The 19450-nt window shown below is 53.1% G+C and overlaps 1 protein-coding gene across 2 annotated transcripts; it reads left to right on the forward strand.

Annotated features, from left to right (window-relative positions):
- The first annotated feature begins 1780 nt into the window (after positions 1-1780).
- On the forward strand, positions 1781-18263 carry RRP1 (ribosomal RNA processing 1). 2 transcript variants are annotated; one of them, XM_081088009.1, is made up of 13 exons: positions 1793-1968; positions 2885-2967; positions 4467-4524; positions 6750-6835; positions 8497-8558; positions 10807-10936; positions 11028-11092; positions 11323-11507; positions 14401-14477; positions 15091-15188; positions 15431-15450; positions 16304-16417; positions 17676-18263. In XM_081088009.1, the coding sequence occupies exons 1-13, from the start codon at positions 1836-1838 to the stop codon at positions 17906-17908; spliced, it is 1344 nt and encodes a 447-aa protein (XP_080944135.1). In that variant the 5' UTR covers positions 1793-1835; the 3' UTR covers positions 17909-18263. The 2 variants fall into 2 exon arrangements, with proteins under 2 accessions (XP_080944136.1, XP_080944135.1); XM_081088010.1 differs by lacking the exon at positions 15431-15450 and having other exon boundaries at positions 1781-1968; positions 16267-16417.
- Positions 18264-19450: the final 1187 nt, after the last annotated feature.

Below are 19450 nucleotides of genomic sequence, written 5' to 3' on the forward strand. Positions count from 1 at the left end.
TCTGACCAGAGTTTTGGTTTCATCCACATACGCTTGTGAATCTTTGTTCTCAGTGATGAATTTCTTTAAGTCTCGTAATAGGAGTAGCCTGACAGATGAAAGGAGTAGCTCATGCATATCTCTGAAGGTCACAAAATATAAACCTGATGTAAAATCTCTGTCATCAATGATGCAGCAGTAAAAGTCCCACTGATAATATCAAACAGAGTCATAAAGTTTTCTGTCGAACTATCAGTGTACATGTATACATAAAAATAAATGTATTTTTCATCATCATATACTGTGTTTTTGTCTCTCGAATGAATTTTATTATTTCTTCAAGGTTCTTCACATATGTACAGCTTAAGAGATATCAAGTAGGCGTAACATGTTCTTAAAAAATTAGGGTTGGCACGCAGAAGAATTTTGAGTCAGAGATTTTGCTGGTTTTGGCACGCACTCACAAAAAGGTTGCCACCCCTGTCCTAGGCCTATAGCTTCCTTAGTGAAAGGCCAATCTTTCCCGTAAGCAGTCCTGCCCATTGTTCTTATGCATCTAGGATCAGATACCTTCGATAAGTCAGGGTGAATTTCTTTTCCAAACCCCTTGGAGGCATAACCACATTGGCACCAGTTATGCTGCTGCCCACATACCATCTCTACTTACTGCAAGTGTTAACTATCCTGTACTCACTAATGTAAAGGAAGTGGGTGCTTCTCCATTTTGCTTCCTGGTAGTCGACATCGTACACGTGTTGTCACAGCTCCTTGCTGGGGAGGTAAGTGTGGCCTGTGTGTCTCTACCTGGAGAGGATTCTGGAAGCCTCCTCCCGGTGTCTCCTGGACTCCCTCTCTATGACCTTTTCCTGTGCTAATTTGCTTACTGTCCCTTTGCCATAATATATCATAGCCGTCCCATCCTCGTAGCCTAGTAGATCCACAGGCTTGGGGTTCCCTGACACTTGGCCCTTCACAGAAAAAATCTGCTAAGTCCATTCTGCATGAACATAAGCACTACATTGTCACACCTAAGAAAATAAATAATTATTCTGCAGTATAATCAAACACCTAGTCTATATGCAAACTTTCCTAGTTGACAAATTACATAGAGCTTTTTCTTTGAACCAGTATCCAATCAAGATTTGTATGTGCAAATATGTGAAGGAGTACATCCCCTCCTTTATACAGGCGTTCATTCCTTCCTTCATCCATGACTTTAAGTCTGTGAAGATATCAGGACGGTTGTCTTGCGAACTGTCCCAGACTAGGGTGGTGACTGTCTTCTGTGCACCCTGCTCAGCCTTCCTGTGTCCTGACAGCTGGGGTGCAGCCCTGAAGGCTGGATGAGGGTCAGGTTTGACTGCCCAGAGGTGCTACTGCTGCGTGGGAGGCTCCCCCCGTTCCTCCCCGCCCACAGTGGCCGGCCATTTGCGGCGGGGACTGATAGCTTGGACCACCTTTCTTTAGCTTTGTGCCATTTCCTGATGACTATCACCCTGAATCAAAGATTCACTGGGGGCCGCACAGAGTTTTCTCCAATCCTTCCATTCCTTCTGTCTGTGCTCGCTGGCTTTCTTTGCTAAAGAACCTTCTGTCCTCAACCAGGTTCAACTACCGCCCCCCTGAAAGGCGGGCACAGGTTTAGTGACCTTTTAATTACAACTGTCTAGTGCTGTCATTGCGGTGTTCGGCCACTACGGGGCGATGGCGTGCGGCCGGGGTGGATGCCCTCCCAGTCGCCGGTCGTCAGAGAGGGCGCCCGGGCCAGGCCGGCGCGGTCGTGTGACGTCACACCGCGCGACCCGGCGAAGCGCTGTGGCGCGGTTGCTGGTACCTGGGTCTCAGAGGCGATCGCCATGGTTTCGCGGGTGCAGCTCTCCCCTGAGATCCAGCTGGCGCAGCGCCTGGCGGGGAACGAGCAGGTGACCCGGGACCGGGCGGTGAGGAAGCTCCGGAAATACATCGTGGCCAGGACTCAGCGGGCTGCAGGTTGGCGCGTGGCCTGCGGGGCCGCCTGGGGGACTGGGACTGCCGGGTCTGGGCGCGGCGTGGCCCGGCGGGACCGGGAGAGGGGGGTTGCGGGGCGGGGGGGGAGTGGGTACGGGGACCATCCTGGCTGGGTGGCCTCCGAACCACGTGGTCCGGCGCGCCTACGGGGGTATTTACACTGCCCCTCCCCGCGCCATTTATCACTCGTCAGTAATGGTCCTTGTGTAATTGTTGGGTTGTCATTTGAGTTTCACTGTAGCGTATGCTCTGCGAGAGCAGAGAACATGCTTGTTAACTGGTCTGTGTAATCGTGGTTCTCAAAGTGTGGCACCCCATCGGCAACTGCAGCATCACCGGGATGTTTGTTGGAAAGGCAGTTTCTTGGTCTCATCCCAGCCTTGATGGATCAGAAACTGGCCGTAGGGTCCGCGATCCGTGTTACAAGCCCCCAAGTGATTCTAACACTGGTGCTCAGGTCTGAGAACCACTGCTCACTGAACACAGTGCCAGACACAGGAACTCAGTCAATATTTTGAGTGATTTTATGTGTCTACGTCGTGTACTGGCCTGATGAATTAACCTTTTCTTTTGAAATTTGAAGTTTAATGCAGAAAAGTGCACAAACCCCAGATGTGACGCTGGATGAATTATCCCCCTAAGATAGCCAGCCACCATCCAACTCAGGAGATAGTGACTCACTCAGTTTTGAATCTCCAAAATCGTACAGTGGCTGCTACTTGGAGTCTCAGTTTTTATTGAAAGGATGAAATGGCAGTTGCCTGGGGGAGTCCCTGCGGGCCCAGGCCCAGTAGGTTCTGGGTTAGGAGGATGTCTGGAGAGGAGAGGGAAGGCCCCTTTGTTCCTGGTACTGACAGGCTGGGGGCCACGTAGTCTGAGTGTTGCTGTTTTGATGCAGGTGGTTTCACTCATGACGAGCTGCTGAAGGTGTGGAAAGGACTGTTTTATTGCATGTGGATGCAGGACAAGCCGCTCCTCCAGGTGAGCTTATGGGACGCTAGAAGGAGCTGGAGCAGCAGTGTGTCAGTAGGAGGCCAGATGGGCGTGTGGTTGACTCTGGGCGAAGTTTACAGCTTTTTTTATTTTTTCTTTGGGCTTTATTTATTTATTTATTTATTTATTTATTTACTAGAGGCCCAGTGCAGGAATTTTTGCACAAGTGGGGTCCCTCAGCCTGGCTGGTGATCAGGACCTTCTCTCCCAGTCCAGATCAGGCCAGGGAGGTGAGGGGGGGGGGGTGGGGGGGAGGGGGCGGTTGGCCAGCCCAGGGAAGTTGGCTTTGGGAGTGCACTGACCACCCCCCCTGGTGGTTAGTGCCCATCATAGCTACCGGCCAATCATCCCCACATAAGAGTCACTTAGGCTTTTCTATATATAGATTTATTAATAGCAGGAAGGTGAGGGCCTTTGTTCAGAGAGGGTCTTATATTTGTTGAGTTGAGCACCATAGCCACACAGGTGCTCATCAGTGCACATCAGCGCCCGGGTGAAGCCTGGGTTATCTGTCTGGTGTTTGTGAGAGATCACCAACAGCCCTAAATGATGGAAATCAAGGGAAAGGGTCTAAGTTCTCTGAGACACAGATTTCTCCTGCAGCCTTTTTAACTTGCCTTTCCTTAAAATGAAAACTATTTTTAGAGCAGTTTTAATTTACAGAAAACCTGAGAGGAAGGTACAGGAGTTTCCCATTATCTCCTGCCCGCCCCCCCTCACCTGCACAGCTGCTTTTGTTACCAACATCGCCCACCAGATGGTACATTTGTTATAATCGATGAACTAACACTTGCCACATCATCGTTATCCTCAGTCCATAATTCACCTGAGGGTTCACCCCTGGTGTATGGTCTGTGGTTTGGACAAATGTATAATGACATGTATTCATCACGATGGTGTCTTACAGAGTAGTGTCAGTGCCCTAAAATGCTAGCCTTTGTAAAACAGTGTCTATTAGAATATGAACTGCTTACTCTTCTTTAGGATCCCCTGGGTGGTGGGGCAGTATTGAAAGTGCAGAATCCTGCACTGTATTCCATGCCTCTAAACTAGAGTCTCAGGGAAGGCTCTGGAATTACCCATTTACCAAGTGCACGGAGTGCTTCTTGGCCAGTGACACAGGCAGGCAGTGAGTAAGTTGCAGGGGTCTGGTTGGCTCCCGCTTTGTGCTGGTCAGGTGGCTGCATGTCCTGCGGCCCTCTGCTCTGGCCTGCCCTCTCTTATTCTCTCCTTCGATGGCCAACCTCTGTGCTCAGGGCTCAGCGGATCATGAGGGCAGTGACTCCCTGTTGCAAGGTTCTGCGGGCCCCAGCTGTAGAGGGAAGCCCTTCGCAGCAGGGATGCAGCTTGCAGGCCTCACGCACACTGGGCTGCAGCAGCCAGTGAAGCCTGTCTCATGCCGGGTGGACCGCTGAGTGTGTTGCTTGTTGTTGTGAGGCCGCCTTTCTTCAGGGGCTGAAGGAGTTTTTTTACTGTTTCCTGCACAGGAGGAACTAGGAAGGACCATCTCCCAGCTCGTCCATGCTTTTCAAACCACAGAGGCACGTGAGTATCCTTACCCCTTGGGGAGGCCAGAACCACTGTGTCAGTAGCTTCCACACACAGAAGCCTGGGTTCTAAGATCTAGAGCAAGAGAGAAGTCCCCATGGTAGCTGGTGTCTGCTCGTGCTTATGTGTGAAACGCTTCAACACGTATTAACACTTTTACCTAAAATACACTCAGCTCAAAAGTCCAAAGGGCTAATACCCTACATTTTAAAATTAAAGTTGCAAGCTGGTGTGGTGCTACCAAGCTGCTGGACTGACTCAGGTCTGATGGTTGTGAAGTTCCTCAGTGAGCTTTTCCTCTTCTGACCACGATCAGCAGTTCTCAACACTGCTGCTAGCCCATGGGGTCACTGGGGGTCTTTAGAGTCTTTTTTTTTTTTTTTAATATATTTTATTGATTTTTTACAGAGAGGAAGGGAGAGAGATAGAGAGTTAGAAACATCGATGAAAGAGAAACATCGATCAGCTGCCTCCTGCACATCTCCCACTGGGGATGTGCCCGCAATCCAGGTACATGCCCTTGACCGGAATCGAACCCGGGACCCCTCAGTCCGCAGGCTGATGCTCTATCCACTGAGCCAAACCGGTTTCGGCATCTTTAGAGTCTTGATGACCAGATCCTGCTGTCCTTAAGTAGGGTTCTAAGGGAGGGACCTAGGCACCAGCATTGTGCCTCTCTCTGCTGCCCTAAGGGTGGCCAGGGCTGGGCAGCATCACTGGCATAGGCACTAGGACCATTGCTGGTGGTTTCGTTCAGACTTAAATAGGCAAAGGATCAAAATATGCTGGGCGGGGGGGGAGGGGAGGGGCCGGGCGTGCACAGAAATCATAGAAACTACTTTCCCAACTTGGCAGAGTCTCACTGCATTGGAGTCATTAGTGGAGGAGAATATCTACCTTCTGTACTTTTACCATCTCAGAACCTGCAGAAGAGTCTGCTCAGCAAAAGGCAAAGTATAGAGTGTTCACCTAGTGACACAGGAAGGAGTCAGTGAACGCAGGCCCGTCCAGTGCTGAGCCATCTGATCAGCTCTTTGCTGTTGGGGAAGCCTTAACGGGATAGAAGAGATGCCCTTTGTGTCCTGATGTCAGGGTGTGGGCAGGGCTGGTTTCTCCTGGGGCCTCTTTCTTCGGCATGAAGATGCTGTCTTCTCCCTGTGTCCTCACGTGATTGCCCCTCCGTGTCTGTGTCCTGATCGCATGTTGTAAGGAGACAGTCTGATTGGATGAAGTCCCACACAGTGACCTCATTTTGTCTTAACTACCTCTTTAAAGACCATATCTATAATAATACAAATGTAATGTGCTAATTAGACCAGATGTCCCGAGCAAGCCAGGGCTGCCAGGGAAGCCCAGGTCCCAGGTGCCTGCCATCGGCCAGAGAGAAGCCCAGGTCCTGGGTGCCAAAGAGAATTCGGTGCCAGCAGCCAGGGGAAGGAAGACCTACTCTTGCACGAATTTTATGCACTGGGCCTTTAGTATTCAAATAAAGTCCTGTTTCTAGGTATGGGGTTAGAGCTTCAACACAGGTGTCTGAAGGGTACAGGCCAGCCCCTAGCACTCTGGCGTAGCCATTATCAGCAGGGTTTTGCGTTTGATTGGTTAGTGTGGCTAGTGGGCACGTGGCAAGGTCCTGCAAAGGGTCAGGCAGAGCCTCAGCCCAGCCAAAGGGAGGCCGAGGACCTGGGGAGGAAGTGGCCTGAGCAGCCTTCTTTCTTGCTGGTGGCTTTGCGTGCTCTTTGCACCTGTTCTTCGGAGAATGTCGCTGCCGCTCAGAGTTGTGGGTAAGCTCTGCTTTTCTTTTGTTTTTGTTGTTTTTTTAAAAAAATATATTTTATTGATTTTTTACAGAGAGGAAGGGAGAGGGATAGAAAGCCAGAAACATCGATGAAAGAGAAACATCGATCAGCTGCCTCCTGCACACCCCCTACTGGGGATGTGCCCGCAACCCAGGTACATGCCCTTGACTGGAATCGAATCCGGGACCTTTCATTCCGCAGGCCGACGCTCTATCCACTGAGCCAAACCAGTTACGGCTCTGCTTTTCTTTCTGAGGTTCCTCACAGCTCCATTTGTAAGCCAGATTCACAGCTCAGCAAACTCAGACTGAGAATGGCAGAGGCTGGTTGCACACAACGGTGTCTTCATATTCTGTCACTTTACTTCCCAGAGTGGCTTCCATGTTTCTCCATGATTCTCCTGTGGCCTGTTTTCCTCCCCAGAGCACCTGTTCCTTCAGACCTTCTGGCAGACCATGAGTCGCGAGTGGACGGGCATAGACAGACTGCGCCTGGATAAGTTCTACATGGTGAGGAAGCAGCGCGCGCCGCTCGGCCAGGTCCCCTGCGGTGCCAGAGTGGCCGGGGGAGCAGCATGGAGTGGTCTGGCCTTTGAGCCTCCCACCCTAACAGGGCAGAGCTAAAGGCTTCTGGTCAGTGCGGCCACCCTGACCACTGACCCATAAGCCTGGTGGTCGCTCAGGAGCCTAGGTCTTGTTCGGGGTGCACATGCCTAGGATTGTGCAGTACTTGACCAGTCTCTGAAGGTTCGCAAGTAGGCACAGAATTCAGTCCTTGAAACACCGTACAGGCTTTCAGTTCAGAGGACGAGGGTCACAGTTGCCCTCCGGAGGGTTGTGGGGAAGCTGTGAATGCCGGCAGAGCCGTGAATGCCAGCAGAGCTGTGGGGCTCGTGCCCTCAGGGGATGCCCTTGGGAGCCTGGGTGCCAGCACTGAAGTTGGCTTCTTCCAGCCGGGGGCAGCGATACAGTTGTGTGCAGGATCCCCTTTCCCCTCCTGTGAATTTAGGTTACTGATTTGCCTTTAGAAATAGCTCGCCACCCCCCTCCCGTGTTGAACTATGTTGTTACTAAGTGGTGTTCACTGGGACTTGGGACAGTCCCCAGATGAGGGGACAGTGTTGCTGTCTGAGAGCGGGTGACCCACTGGGCACAGTGTACAGGGCAGTGGCCGAGCCTCACTGAGGACGCGTCCCCTCAGGGCAGCAGGTCACGTGTGATTCTGTCACTCAGATCAGCTCTGATGGGCTCAGGGTCCTGTGGACGCCGCATGGCAGACACTGAAGTGTGGGCCCGGCAGAGAGCTGAGGAGGGAGAGGATGGACACGAAGGCAACGGGCAGAGGAGCAGGGCGGGGCCAGGCTTTGCACTTTTACAAAATACAGGTTTATCAGGCGGAGGAGCTCTGTGTGATCAGCACACGGGGCCTGAGGTGCAGTCGCTTCGCTAGGATGGACTCGGTTGCTTGTTGAGGCCCATTTCCCAGGTCCCCGGTGACCATGTCCAGCAGCACAGCCCCCTTTTGATGGCACTGCAGGTTGGAAATGAGGTAGGACAGGTCTCCACTGTCCTGGGGACAGGCGTCCTAGTGCTGGGAGTGCCCTATACTGTCCTCTCACCTCTGACCACGACTGGACCCTCTGCGGGATGTGGGGTCAGTATGCGGGAGGCAGGGAAACTGGGCCAGAAATGCTGTGAGCAGTGCACTGGGGAACGGGGCTGGGGGCAGGCATGGGGCTCGATTAAATGACGAGGTTTAAGGGGAGCGTTTCCTGCGTGGAGATCAGAAAGGCAGTAACCCTTCGCTCTGCTGGGGGGGATGTGCTCAGTTGTCGGACCCAGTGTTCACAGGGCCTCTGCCGCCTCGGCACCTGCGCCTCACTCCCGTTCTCACTCCTGCAGCGGGGCCCCTCCACCTCCGCTGTTGTTCATGGTGCCTCAGTTGCTGCCCAGGTCTCCTCTAGGAGCCTGACACCTGGTGCGCTTGGGAAGTTGGGGCACCTCAGCCCTGGGCAGCAACACCTCCCCCGGGCTCTGCGGGCTTGGTGTTCTGTCCGCCTACAGCTCCGGGGCCTGCTGTGTGTTTGGGACTCGCAGACGACCACGGGCAGAGGGGCTGTCTCGGGAAGTCTGGGTTGCGCCACCACTAACGGCCTCCTTGTGTGCCACAGCTCATGCGGATGGTCCTGAAGGAATCCTTGACGGCCCTGAAAATGCGGGGATGGGAGGAAAGGTCAGTACTCACAGCACGTCCCGCGTCTGCTGCTGGCGGGCCAGTCCCGATTCCTGCCCCTGGGGGATTGGGTTCACGGGTTCTTTTAATTATTTGCCGTAAAGGAGACGTCAGCTTTCACATTAGAGAGTGACCTGATGGCACTTACAGTGAAGTGTTTTAAAAATTATAGTTTGCGTGTGTTCATGTAAATGTTTTCAACCTTGATGGTAAGTTGTGAATTAGAATTGAGTTCTCACATAAAAAATATTGTCTGTTTGTGTTTAGCTCTTTTGTCAATGACCATTGCACGGGTTCTGGAAATACTTAATTTGTCCAGACTTCTCCCTTTGCCAGGAGCGCTGTGGAGGGGTAGTCTGTGTCCTCTAACCTGCAAGGGGCTTCCATTCCTGCAGGCACGGGCAGAGCTGCTCTGCTGCAGTGGGCGGCCTGGGCTCTGCTGGGGCTCAGCTCTTCCCAGCCCCTCCTGGGACCAGGCAGGGTGGTTCCCGCCACCTGGCCTGGAGCTGTGCGTCCAGCTGATGGGGAGCTGGTTTCTAACCTCGGGGGTGGGGGGGCAGACAGAGCCACCACGCAAAGTGGGTTTCTGAATGTTCACTTTAAAATCTTTTAAAATTAATGTAAAATTTGGTTTCTTTATAATTGTTTTCTAATTTTGAGAGTGATACATGTTCAGTATAAGGAACTCAGAATTTATAAGGCATTAAAACGATTTTAACTCCAACAGACACTTTTTAAGTTGCTGCATTGTTTTGTGCACATGGTACGGAAGTGGTATTCACACATGACATTTGCAGACTGCTTTTTATTTTACTGAGGATGCACCAGAAACATCCTGCACGATTTTAGGGCAGGGGCGGGGGAAGACAGGAGGAAAGGGGCTTAGAAACAATGGATTTTGAATTGATTTATAATTAAAAAGTGTACATTAAAGGAGTTAATTTCAAGTAGGTGGATACTAAAACCAGTCCCCAGATGTTAGAATAGCTACTGAACCAGCGCCTTCAGCTTACAGCCCCAGCTATGCTAGGACTTTTTACCTTTGGAAAGCAGTTAGCAAAACCTTGGCCCTGCCCACTTATTCCTCATGTAAAAAAAGGTCAGTAGGAGTTGGACTATAGTTAGCTGATATTTTTTTGTTAGCATCCTTGTGGGTGACTTTACGTTGGGGTAAGAGTCCTTTGGTTTTGAGTGGTGTCATCCCTAAGTCCCCATGAGGACCTTGAGGTCTGGGGTCTCACTCATTTCAGGACCTTGGGCTGTGGGTTCCCCCGAAGTAGCTAGTGACTGAAGCGGAATCCAGTGTTAGAGGGACGGTTGACTTCAGTTAACTTCTTATTGGTTTGTTATTACCAATAACAAACAATTGGAGGTGGTTTCGTCCTCACTGTCACTAGTGGTTCAGTGCAGGGGTCACGCTGAAGCACTTGGCCTCCCGTTGCCTGGGTGACCAGTGCTGGTGTGACCTCTACCCTTCCCTGTCCTGACACAGTGTCTGTGACCAGTTTGTTTTGGGTAAGTGTTCGTTAGCATCATCAGCAGCCCTGGCAGGAGGGCTCCTGCACCTGCTCTGGCTTCGACCCCTTTTTCCCACGTTTCCTTCCCCAACTGGTGAATCCCTCCTGTTGCCACACAACCAGGTCATCCGGGCAGCCCCTTAAAGAATGCCCATTTCCAGCTCAGGTGTAGAGATCTGTGTGTCATCAGGTGCCCCGGATTTCAGACGCCTGTAGACCCTGAAGATGGGTCTCCGAGCTCTCTGACCTGGGAGCCCAGGCCTCTGGTCACTGAAACCAACGTGCCAGGGAGTGGTCTGTCGTGACCTTACGGGCCCTGTACTTGGTGAAGCAGCACCTAGGAGCAAGCTCATCCCCGTCTGTGTGGCCTCCATCTCCTTCCTTGGCATTTGCTGTGTCCTGGTGTGCCTTCCTGAGCAGTTCCCGGGGAGGGGTGCGAGACAGCAGGTGGTGCTCGCCTCCTGTCGCCCCAAGCCTCTCCCTGCACTCGGGACAGGGCGGGCCTGTGAGTGCTCACACATCTTGCACTTTGTAGCTGAGTTCAGTCAGGCCACACGTTGTGATGCTGCGAAGGTCACACGAATCAGTGATTGACAGGGCCTTTGTCCCGGAGGACCGCGTGGGGCTGCAGGTTGGCGTGCTGGAGGGCAGGTGTCTGCGTGACAGAGGGAGAGAACGCCGTGCCCGGTGCCTGCCTGGCTGCTGCTGTACGTGCCCCTTTCCTTCTTCAGACAGACTGAGCAGCTGTTGGAGCTGCTGACGACGGAGATCCTGCTCCCCGATAGCCAGGCCCCCAACGGGGTGAAGAGTCACTTCATCGAGATCTTCCTGGAGGAGCTGGCCAAAGTGGGCGCCAGCGAGGTGAGGGGGCGGGGGCTGGGCAGGGTGGGCAGCTGAGCTGGGTGTTGGTGAACGAGGCTCTGAGGCAGCTTCCGCTTCACTTCCCCTGCAGCTGACGGCAGACCAGAACCTCAGGTTCATCGAGCCCTTCTGCAGAATCGCTGCCCAGACTAAGGAGTAAGTGGCAGGGGCTCCCTCCTGCCGGCTCTTCTTTCGCACTGAGTTCTTCTGGGTGCTGTCTGGGGATTGCTGTTCCCTTTGGGGAAGAGGGTACGCGTTGTGTCCACATGACAAATTCACCAGAGGGGCTGGTGGCCGGCGGTTTAGAGAGATGGTCACAGGAGTCAGCAGGTCTTTTCCTTGCGGGTCCCGCCTAACGCCTGCCTTCGTGCCTGCCTCCCATTCAGCTCCCTGGTTCTACATAACATCAACCGAGGCATCTTTGAAACGATTGTGGAACAGGCCCCGCTCGCCATTGAAGACCTAATGAATGAAATGGAGGAGGAGGAGGAGGAGGAGGAGGAGGAGGAGGAGGAGATGTCAGAGGATGATGGGCAGGAACAGGGCGTGGCGTCCAAGAAGCCACCTGAAGGTGAGGCTTACTGTGCATTCAGTATGACATGTCTGTCCCCTCTGTGCCACCTGCCCTCGGCCTGTCTGGTCTCCTCGTTTCTGCCTTTGCCCCCAAAGTCTGTTATTGGCCTGATGGTCAACGTGTCCTTGAAAAACAGGCACCATGTCACTCACTCCCCTGGCCCTCGCTCACTGTGCGCCGTCCTGACTCCCCGGCCCTCTCTCTCCCACCGGTGTCCACCCTCTGTCACTCCAGGGGCCCTCCCCTCACCACCCTGCTTGAAGCGAAGCCTCCCAGCCCTCGCCTGCCTCCCTTGCTGTCACTTCCTGGCATAACCCGCTTCTAGTTACATAAATCACTGTTCATTGTCCCGGCCCATCTTTCCCACTGATGTCGACTCCACCAGGATAGGGAGCTCTGTTGATCATGGATGTAGTAGCCTGTGCCAGGATTTGGTCCTTTTTAAGGCCGAATGGTGTTCCATTGTGTGCATGCACCACATGTTGCTTATCCAGTCATCTGTAGATGGACACTGATTCCTTCCAGGTTTTATCTGTTGTGTGAACATGGGTGTACAGTGTAGCTTTTTTTTTCTAATGAAGTTGAATGTTTTGTTACTAAAGTTTATTTTTGATATTTTAATTGTAGCCTAGTCTAAAAATCATAGGGTGCTGGGAAAGGATGCACATTGTGTTTATCTGCAAGCATTAGAAAGTTAGGGGTATTTTCTTCCAATAGTATTGCTGTAGTTTCTTTTGTCATGGTATTACTAAAAGTTGCTATTAAAAATCTTCTGTCTACCATTAACTTAAGACAACTATACCAATTGAAGTTGTTTCATGCTACTTTAGTTAGCATTTAGCGGGCTTTCCATTTTCATCCTCAGTAGATGTAGCCATTTCTCATATGCTTCTTCACTCATTCGTTCTCTAGTTCTGAAGGCTTACTCAGTGTCATCTTGATCACCCAACCATCTTCATAACAAGATTTGTTGACAAGTCCTGGATTTTCTGCAAGAGCTTCTTTAATTTCAGTTACTTCTGATGGAGGAGAATAGAGGTCACTAGCAGCTTTCACACTTTCCAAAGCACCACACTCGTCTTTTTATTTTCTTTATTTTTAAAATAAATTATTGATTTGGGGGGGGGGGTCGGGGGCGGCGAAAGGGAGTGAGAGAAACATGGATTTGTTGTTTCATTTTGTATACATTCATTGGTTGATTCTTGTATGTGTCCTGACTGGGGATCAAACCCTCAACCTTATCGGGACGATGCTCTAACCAACTGAGCCCCCGGCCAGGAACAAACTCATCTTGCTTGTTCAGTTTTGTCCTGACTTCAGGCAGACTGCAGTAACCAACATTTCCCAAAGCTTCCCGTACAAAATGGCTGTTTCCCACTGTGTCCGTACCCTTTTCTGTCGTTATCCATTCACGTTTCTCTGAATTCACCCACCAGCATCAGATTGGGGTGGGGCCTACAGTGTGTTTCCTTCAGACCCTGCTTTCAATTATTTTGGGTTTATACCCAAAAGTGGGATCACTGGATCATATGCTAATTCTACTTTTAATTTTTTGAGAAACCACTGTACTTTTTCCACAGTTGCTGCACCATTTTACATTCCCACCAACAGTGCACACGGGTTCACATTTCTCCACATCCTCGCCAACACTTGTCATTTTCTGGTGTGTTTTTTTTTGATAGCCGTCCTCATGGGTGTGAGGTGTATCTGGTTGTGGTTTGAGTTGCATTTCCCTAATGATGAGTGATGTTGAGCATCCTTTTATGTGCTAGTTGGCCATTTGTATGTCTTTGGAGAAGAGTCTATTCAAGTCCTTTGTCCACTCTTCACTGGATTGTTTCGTTGAATTTTAGGAGTCCTCGTTATATTCAGGATACTAGCCCCTTACGAGATGTGTGATTTGGAGGTAGCTTCTCCCATTCTGAGTTGTTTTTACTCTATCGATAGTCTCTTTTGATGCACAACATTTAAACATTTTCATTAAGTCCATTTTGCCTGTATTTTCTCTTGTTACCTGTGCCTTTTGTGTAACATCCAAGAACTCAGTGCCACATCTAATGCTGTGAAGCTTTTGTCCTGTTTTTTTCTAGGAGTTTTTAGTTTAGGTTTATATGCAGGTCGTGGGTCATTAGAGCTAATTTTTGTATGTGGTGTTAGGGAAGACCCGGCTTCTCTCTTTCGCTTGTGATGGCCAACTTTCTGGCACTGTTCCCTGAAGGGACTGTCCTTCCCCACTGACGGGTCCTGGCGCCCTTGTGGAAGGTCATTTGACCATAGATTAGGGGTTAACGTCTCCCTCCCCTTTGGCTTTCTTGTTAGTCGGCAACCCCCTCTCCGCCCCCAGCATGTTCTCTGGCATCCTGCGTCTCACCTGTCCCTCCCTTTCTCTCTCACTCTAAGCACCTGAGTGGCCCTGGCCCAGGCAGACCCAGGAGTCTCCTGACAGGCCTGCCCCTGCCCACCTGTGCCTGCTTGCCGCCTCGCTGTCCTCACCTGCCACACACACCTGCCCTCATGGCCACCTGTGGTCCAGCAGTGTTCTCTGTAGGCAGTGACGTGAAAGCCCCAAATGACTGAAGCATCGTCTCCACAGGCCCGCCCGTGGCTGGACCAGCTGCCCTTCTCCCTGGCGCCCAGAGCTCTGGCACCACATGTACCTAAGACGCCACTCATAATTCCCTCTTCATTTCCCTCCTCGAGGACCGGTCAGGCCTTCACGTCCTCTGGGGCGTCTCCCTTATTTCCAGGCTGCAGTGGCCCCACTTCCCTCAGCGTGAGGCTGTCGGGGTCCCCCCGTCTCGTGCTGTGGGCTCCCACAGCCTACACCTTGCACTCTGGGCAGAGAGGGCTGGTTCAAGTAGTTTGAGTTGATGCAGCTCTTTCATCCTAGGCTCCTGTGGGGCTCACCCGGGCCTGGGTGAGGAGCAGGGCGAGGACGATGAGGACAGCACGGGCGCCGTCCTTCAGGTGGGTGGCCTGGGCTCGTGGGCTGAGCTCAGCCTCTCTCCTCGGCTTTATAGCCGACTCTGGAAGCTGGCAGAGCTGGAGGGGGGGAGGCGTCAGGGACGGGGAGGGCAGCCGTTGGCTGAGACTTGGGGAGCCCTGCGTCTACCAGAGCACAAGTCCTTGAAAATGGGGTTGGAGGCCGGGCACCTGGAGACGGGGTTCAGAGGCTTCACCGTTCATCAGCTGCCCAGCCCCAGAACTGCCCACTGCCTCCTGGGGCGCTGGGGCCAGTGAGGACCTATGATTCCAGGCACATTGGGAATGTGGAATACTTACAACTTTTCAGTATTGATTACTTGAGAAATTAGTCAGATTTAAGATACCTTGATTTAAATAAAATTTATCAAAATTAATTTTCCTTGTTTTCATGTGGCTACCAGAGGATTTAAATTTATAGAGAGGCTCCCCTCTTTTTTGGGGGGCACTGTCCTGGAGTGAGCTGTACACAGTCACCTTTGCTGAGGGGACAGCAGGTGTGTCCTGTGGGCCAGGTGCTTCTCTCTACTTGCTCACATTCTGGCAGCACCTGGCAGTGACCGACCCTTTGTCTCCATGGTGTCTCTTTGTGAAACAGTTTGACTACGAGGCTGTTGCTAACAAGCTGTTTGAAATGGCCAGTCACCAGAGCACCCCTTCTCAGAACAGGAAGCGTCTCTACAAAGTGATCCGCAAGTAAGTGTTTCTGTTCTTCCCGCTGCCCTGGGGTTGCCCCTTCCCTCTCGGGCAGCCTCAGCTAGCGGGCAAGGGGGCAGGACTCCCCTTCAGAGTGCAGGTAGCGAGGGGCTCACCGAGGGCCACCATGCTGCCCGCACAGGAGGCAGGAGGCTGGAGGTTGTGAGGTGCCTTCTCTGTCCCGCCTCCTTCCTCCTCCGGGAGCCACAGCCACGGGGAGTGACTGTCTCTTGTTCTTGCAGGCTGCAGGACCTCGCTGAAGGTGAGCACCAAGACCGGCCCCGGGGAGAAGGCATCTGTCCCCTTCTCTCGGGAGAGCGTGGGAGCTCGTAGGTTCACCCTCGCAGCATGAATAGTCTGCACAGAGGGGTCTGGGGTTCTGCAGCTCGTCTTAGGTCAGTGCTGGGCCTGGGGCAGCGTGGGGCCCAGGAACCTGCATTTCTAGTAAGTTCCCAGCATGCTAAGGCTGCTGGTCTGCAGCAGACCTCTCCACATCCTGGTGTGTGGCTGATGGAACTGGTATGGTTTATTCTGCGGACAGTTCTCTGGAAGGTTTATGATTGGAGATGTAGCATTTTCCCCGCCAACATTTCATTATAAAAATATTTACACACATAGCAGAGTTGAAAGGATTTTATCGTAAAGGCCTGCATATCCACCACCTGGATTCTGTCATCATCATTTCACTGTCCTTGTCCTATCACGAATCTGCCCACTGAGCCCTCCCTCCCTCACCGTTAAATACCTCATGCCCGTTATGAATTAAAGTCCAGTGTTTCTTAGGTGAGATTTACATCCAGTGAAAGCATGGAGACTGTGCACCTGTGGGCTTTGACTGGTGCAGAGCCTTTCATCCCGCTGTGGAACATCATTGCCCAGGAAGCTCTCCCGAGCCCCTCCCGGCATAAGCGTTTTAAAGAAGTAGGCCTGGCATCCTACGTGCTCCAAGAACGGGCTCTTTCCCATGGTGCCAACTAGGGTTTCGGGCCGGCGGAGCTGTGGTGGGCGTGGAGCAGGGCCTCCTGGCACAAGCTTGGGGAGGGGCTGCTTGCTGGGCCATATGGAGCAGACTGAACAGGCCTGCCCTCAGCCCTGACCTCTGCCTTGGTCCTCAGGCCTCTTCCCAGAGGAGGACGTCCCAGAAGAAGCCTACAGGGGACTGCAAGAAGGGAGGAGGGGGAGGAAGGCCAAGAAGCGTTTGCCCAAATCCCAGCCGCAGAACGAGACAGGTAGGACTATGCCCGCGGACGGTGGGGGGGCCTCCCCACCTGTTGTAATGGGAACACACCTGCCATGTCTCCTGGGTGAGGCCTCCAGGCGTGACGCCTCCTGCCTGCCCCGGCTGCCCCAGCACCATGAGTGCCCTGGACCAGATGCCCTGCAGCAGCAGGCTCCCCGGTGCAGCCAGGACTCGGCTTGTCTGGCTTCCGGGACACTTGCCATCTTCCCCGCTCTCCTTGTCTGCAGTTTCAGTCTGTGCTGCTGCTTCCTGGTCCTTCTTCATCTTTGATCTGTGTGCATCTGTGGGTTCTGACCCATCCACTCCTCAGCCTCAGTGTCCGCCCGAGACCAGTTCGCCTCACCGCTCTCCTTGATTCTAGAGGAGCTGTGGGCAAACTACGGCCCGCGGGCCGGATCCGGCCCATTTGAAATGAATAAAACTAAAAAAAAAAAAAAGACCGTACCCTTTTATGTAATGATGTTTACTTTGAATCTATATTAGTTCACACAAACACTCCATCCATGCTTTTGTTCCGGCCCTCCGGTCCAGTGTAAGAACCCACTGTGGCCCTCGAGTCAAAAAGTTTGCCCACCCCTGTTCTAGAGGCTTTCCTTCCCCTGCCTCCTCCCTCCTCCTCAGCTGTCCACACAATTGTGGTGAGAATGCGACAGCCTCACTAAGGACGACTCTGTACTGTCACCCAGGCCCCGTGCCCACTGCAGACCACCAGGCATGGGGCTGCCTGCTGCAGTGACATGGGCTGTGCCCTTTGAAGCGTTTCTCGATTCACCACTGCTCTGCCCAGGGCCCCGCCGTTCATATGTTTCACATCTGGGCCGTGCGGCAGGCACAGGGCCCACTCCAGCACCTAACCTACTCCAGTGGCCCCCAAATGCCATCTCATGGCTCTGGTGCACCAGGCTGTTCCCTGCTCCCGGCCCTGCCTCCGAGCCTGTCCCTTCTCACCAGCATCACCTCCAGCCCCAGTGCACTGAGCCTGGGCCCGCCCGCCCCTTCTGTCATGTCTTTGCCTTGATCCTGTGCTCACTGCTCTTTCTGAGGCTGCCTCTCTGGTATCAGGAGCCAGCATGTCGGCACTTGTGCGGGGCCCCAGCTGCTGGTGCGTGTCTGCTCCTGAGGCTGTTGGTGCTTCTGTGTCAGGTGCTCTCGTGTCCTCTGCTGCCCTGGGCTGGCACCTTTGGCCAGCCTTGAAGTGAGGTAGCCCAGGCCTTCACGCACCTCATTATGTGGCCTTGCTGTTTCAGGGAGAAATGAACAGGAGGACCCACGTGCAGACCTGAGATCCAGATTAGAGAGAAAGAGGCGGCGTCACGGCCCAGGGGTGGACCCCACTGCGCCCCCGGAACAGCCCAGAGGCCATGGCAGGAGAGGAGCGCGCAAGAGGCGGCGGCAGCCTCAGGCAGGGGCCAGAGCAAAGGTCCCTGGGTGCCAGGAGCCAGACGTGAAAAAGAAGTGGACACGGAAGAGCAAGAAATGACGAGGCCAGGCCCAGCCCTGGCAGGACAGCCCTGTCTCCGCCACTCCTCCCGGTCTGCGCTGTGTTTAATGAACGAACAGGACAGGTGGGCCATGGTCCCAAGACTCAGGTCACGGTCCAAAGGTCAGCACTGGCTGAGGTTGGCTCTCACTCAGCCATGCCCCAGGGAGCGCTGCTGCTGTGCTGACCCCGGTCAGGCAGGACCCGCAAACACCCCTCCCTGGCAGGGCAGGGGACTAGCCACGCAGCGGGCGGCTGTAAATAAAATGCTACACATTCTTAGAAATGGGAGTCCTGCCCTGTGTGCTCACGCTGGAAGGTTTCTGGTGGGGTGAAATGACAGGGGCTGGCTCTTGAATAGTGTTTATGTTTTACTAGAGGCCCAGTGCACAGATTCGTGAACCGTGGGGTCCCTCGGCGTAGCCTGTGGGGGGTCAGGGGATCGGGCCGAAACCGGCAGTCCAATGCCGCCTGCCACTCCTGCCTGCGCTCCTGCTCATCTTGGCCCCGCTAGGCCTGCCACCGCCATTGCTCAGTAGGCTTGCTGCTGCACTGCTGAGGTCTCCGGGCTGCAGCAGCCAGCCGTGAGCCCTGTGTCTGCCATCCGTTGGTCAGCTGAGTGGCGCTCCCACTGTGGGAGTGCACTGACCACCAGGGGGCAGCTCCCGCGTTGAGCGTCTGTCCCCTGGTAGTCAGTGCGCATCACAGCGACCCAACCCGTCATTCGGTTGTTTGGTCGCCTAGGCTTTTATATATCTAGATACCCATGTTTGTGGGTAAGACGATTTATACATTTCTCAAAATCTGCAAGAGGATGCCAAGTGCTGGCAGTGGGTTTCTGGACACGCTGTTACTCTCCACGTTACAGACTTGTGTTTGGTGCTTGGGGTTGATGTGCCTGAGGCAGGAAGAGCAGTTCCTCTGCCCGCCTTTGTCTCTGTGACTCGGAGGTAGAACCTGATCTGGCAGCCAGTGGGCAGACCTGCCTGTTCCCCATACTCCTTCCTTCCTTCCTTCCTTCCTTCCTTCCTTCCTTCCTTCCTTCCTTCTTTCCTTCCTTTCTTCTTTCCCCTTCCTCCCTCCCTCCCTTCCTTCCTTTTCCTCCTTTTCCTTCTTTCCTTCATTCTTTTTTTTTTTTTTTTTTTATTGATTTGAGAGAGGGGAAGGTAGAGGGAGAGAGAAACATCGATGAGAAAGAACCATCCATCACCTGCCTCCTGCACACCCTCTATTGGGGATTGAGTCCACAACCCAGGCATGTGCCCTGACCCGGAATCTAGCTGATAACCTCTGGGTGCGTGGGACAACACTCAACCAACAGACACACTGGCCAGAGCCGTTCCCCATACTTCCCTTCAGCGCCTTCAGATTGTCCCAGAGGGCCATCCAGGAGGTCTGAGCGGCTGTGTTTGCTGGATCCTGACCAGAGTACCGTGAGGGGAACCTACTGGGATGGTTTGTGCTTTGACAAACCTGGCTCCTGAATACCAATTAGAGGGGAAATAAGGATGTGAAATAGTGCTGCGTGGCTCCCGGTGGCCT

Source organism: Myotis nattereri (genome assembly GCF_964212035.1).
Source record: "Myotis nattereri genome assembly, chromosome: 3".
In the NCBI taxonomy this organism is placed as follows: domain Eukaryota; kingdom Metazoa; phylum Chordata; class Mammalia; order Chiroptera; family Vespertilionidae; genus Myotis; species Myotis nattereri.

Excerpts from the sequence above, each read along its gene's own strand:
- RRP1 (XM_081088009.1), top strand. The coding sequence starts at position 1,836 with ATGGTTTCGCGGGTGCAGCTCTCCCCTGAGATCCAGCTGGCGCAGCGC. Across the intron at positions 14,478-15,090 it reads GCACGGGCGCCGTCCTTCAG|TTTGACTACGAGGCTGTTGC; the intron begins GTGGGTGGCCTG and ends TTTGTGAAACAG. Across the intron at positions 15,451-16,303 it reads GCTGCAGGACCTCGCTGAAG|GCCTCTTCCCAGAGGAGGAC; the intron begins GTGAGCACCAAG and ends CTTGGTCCTCAG.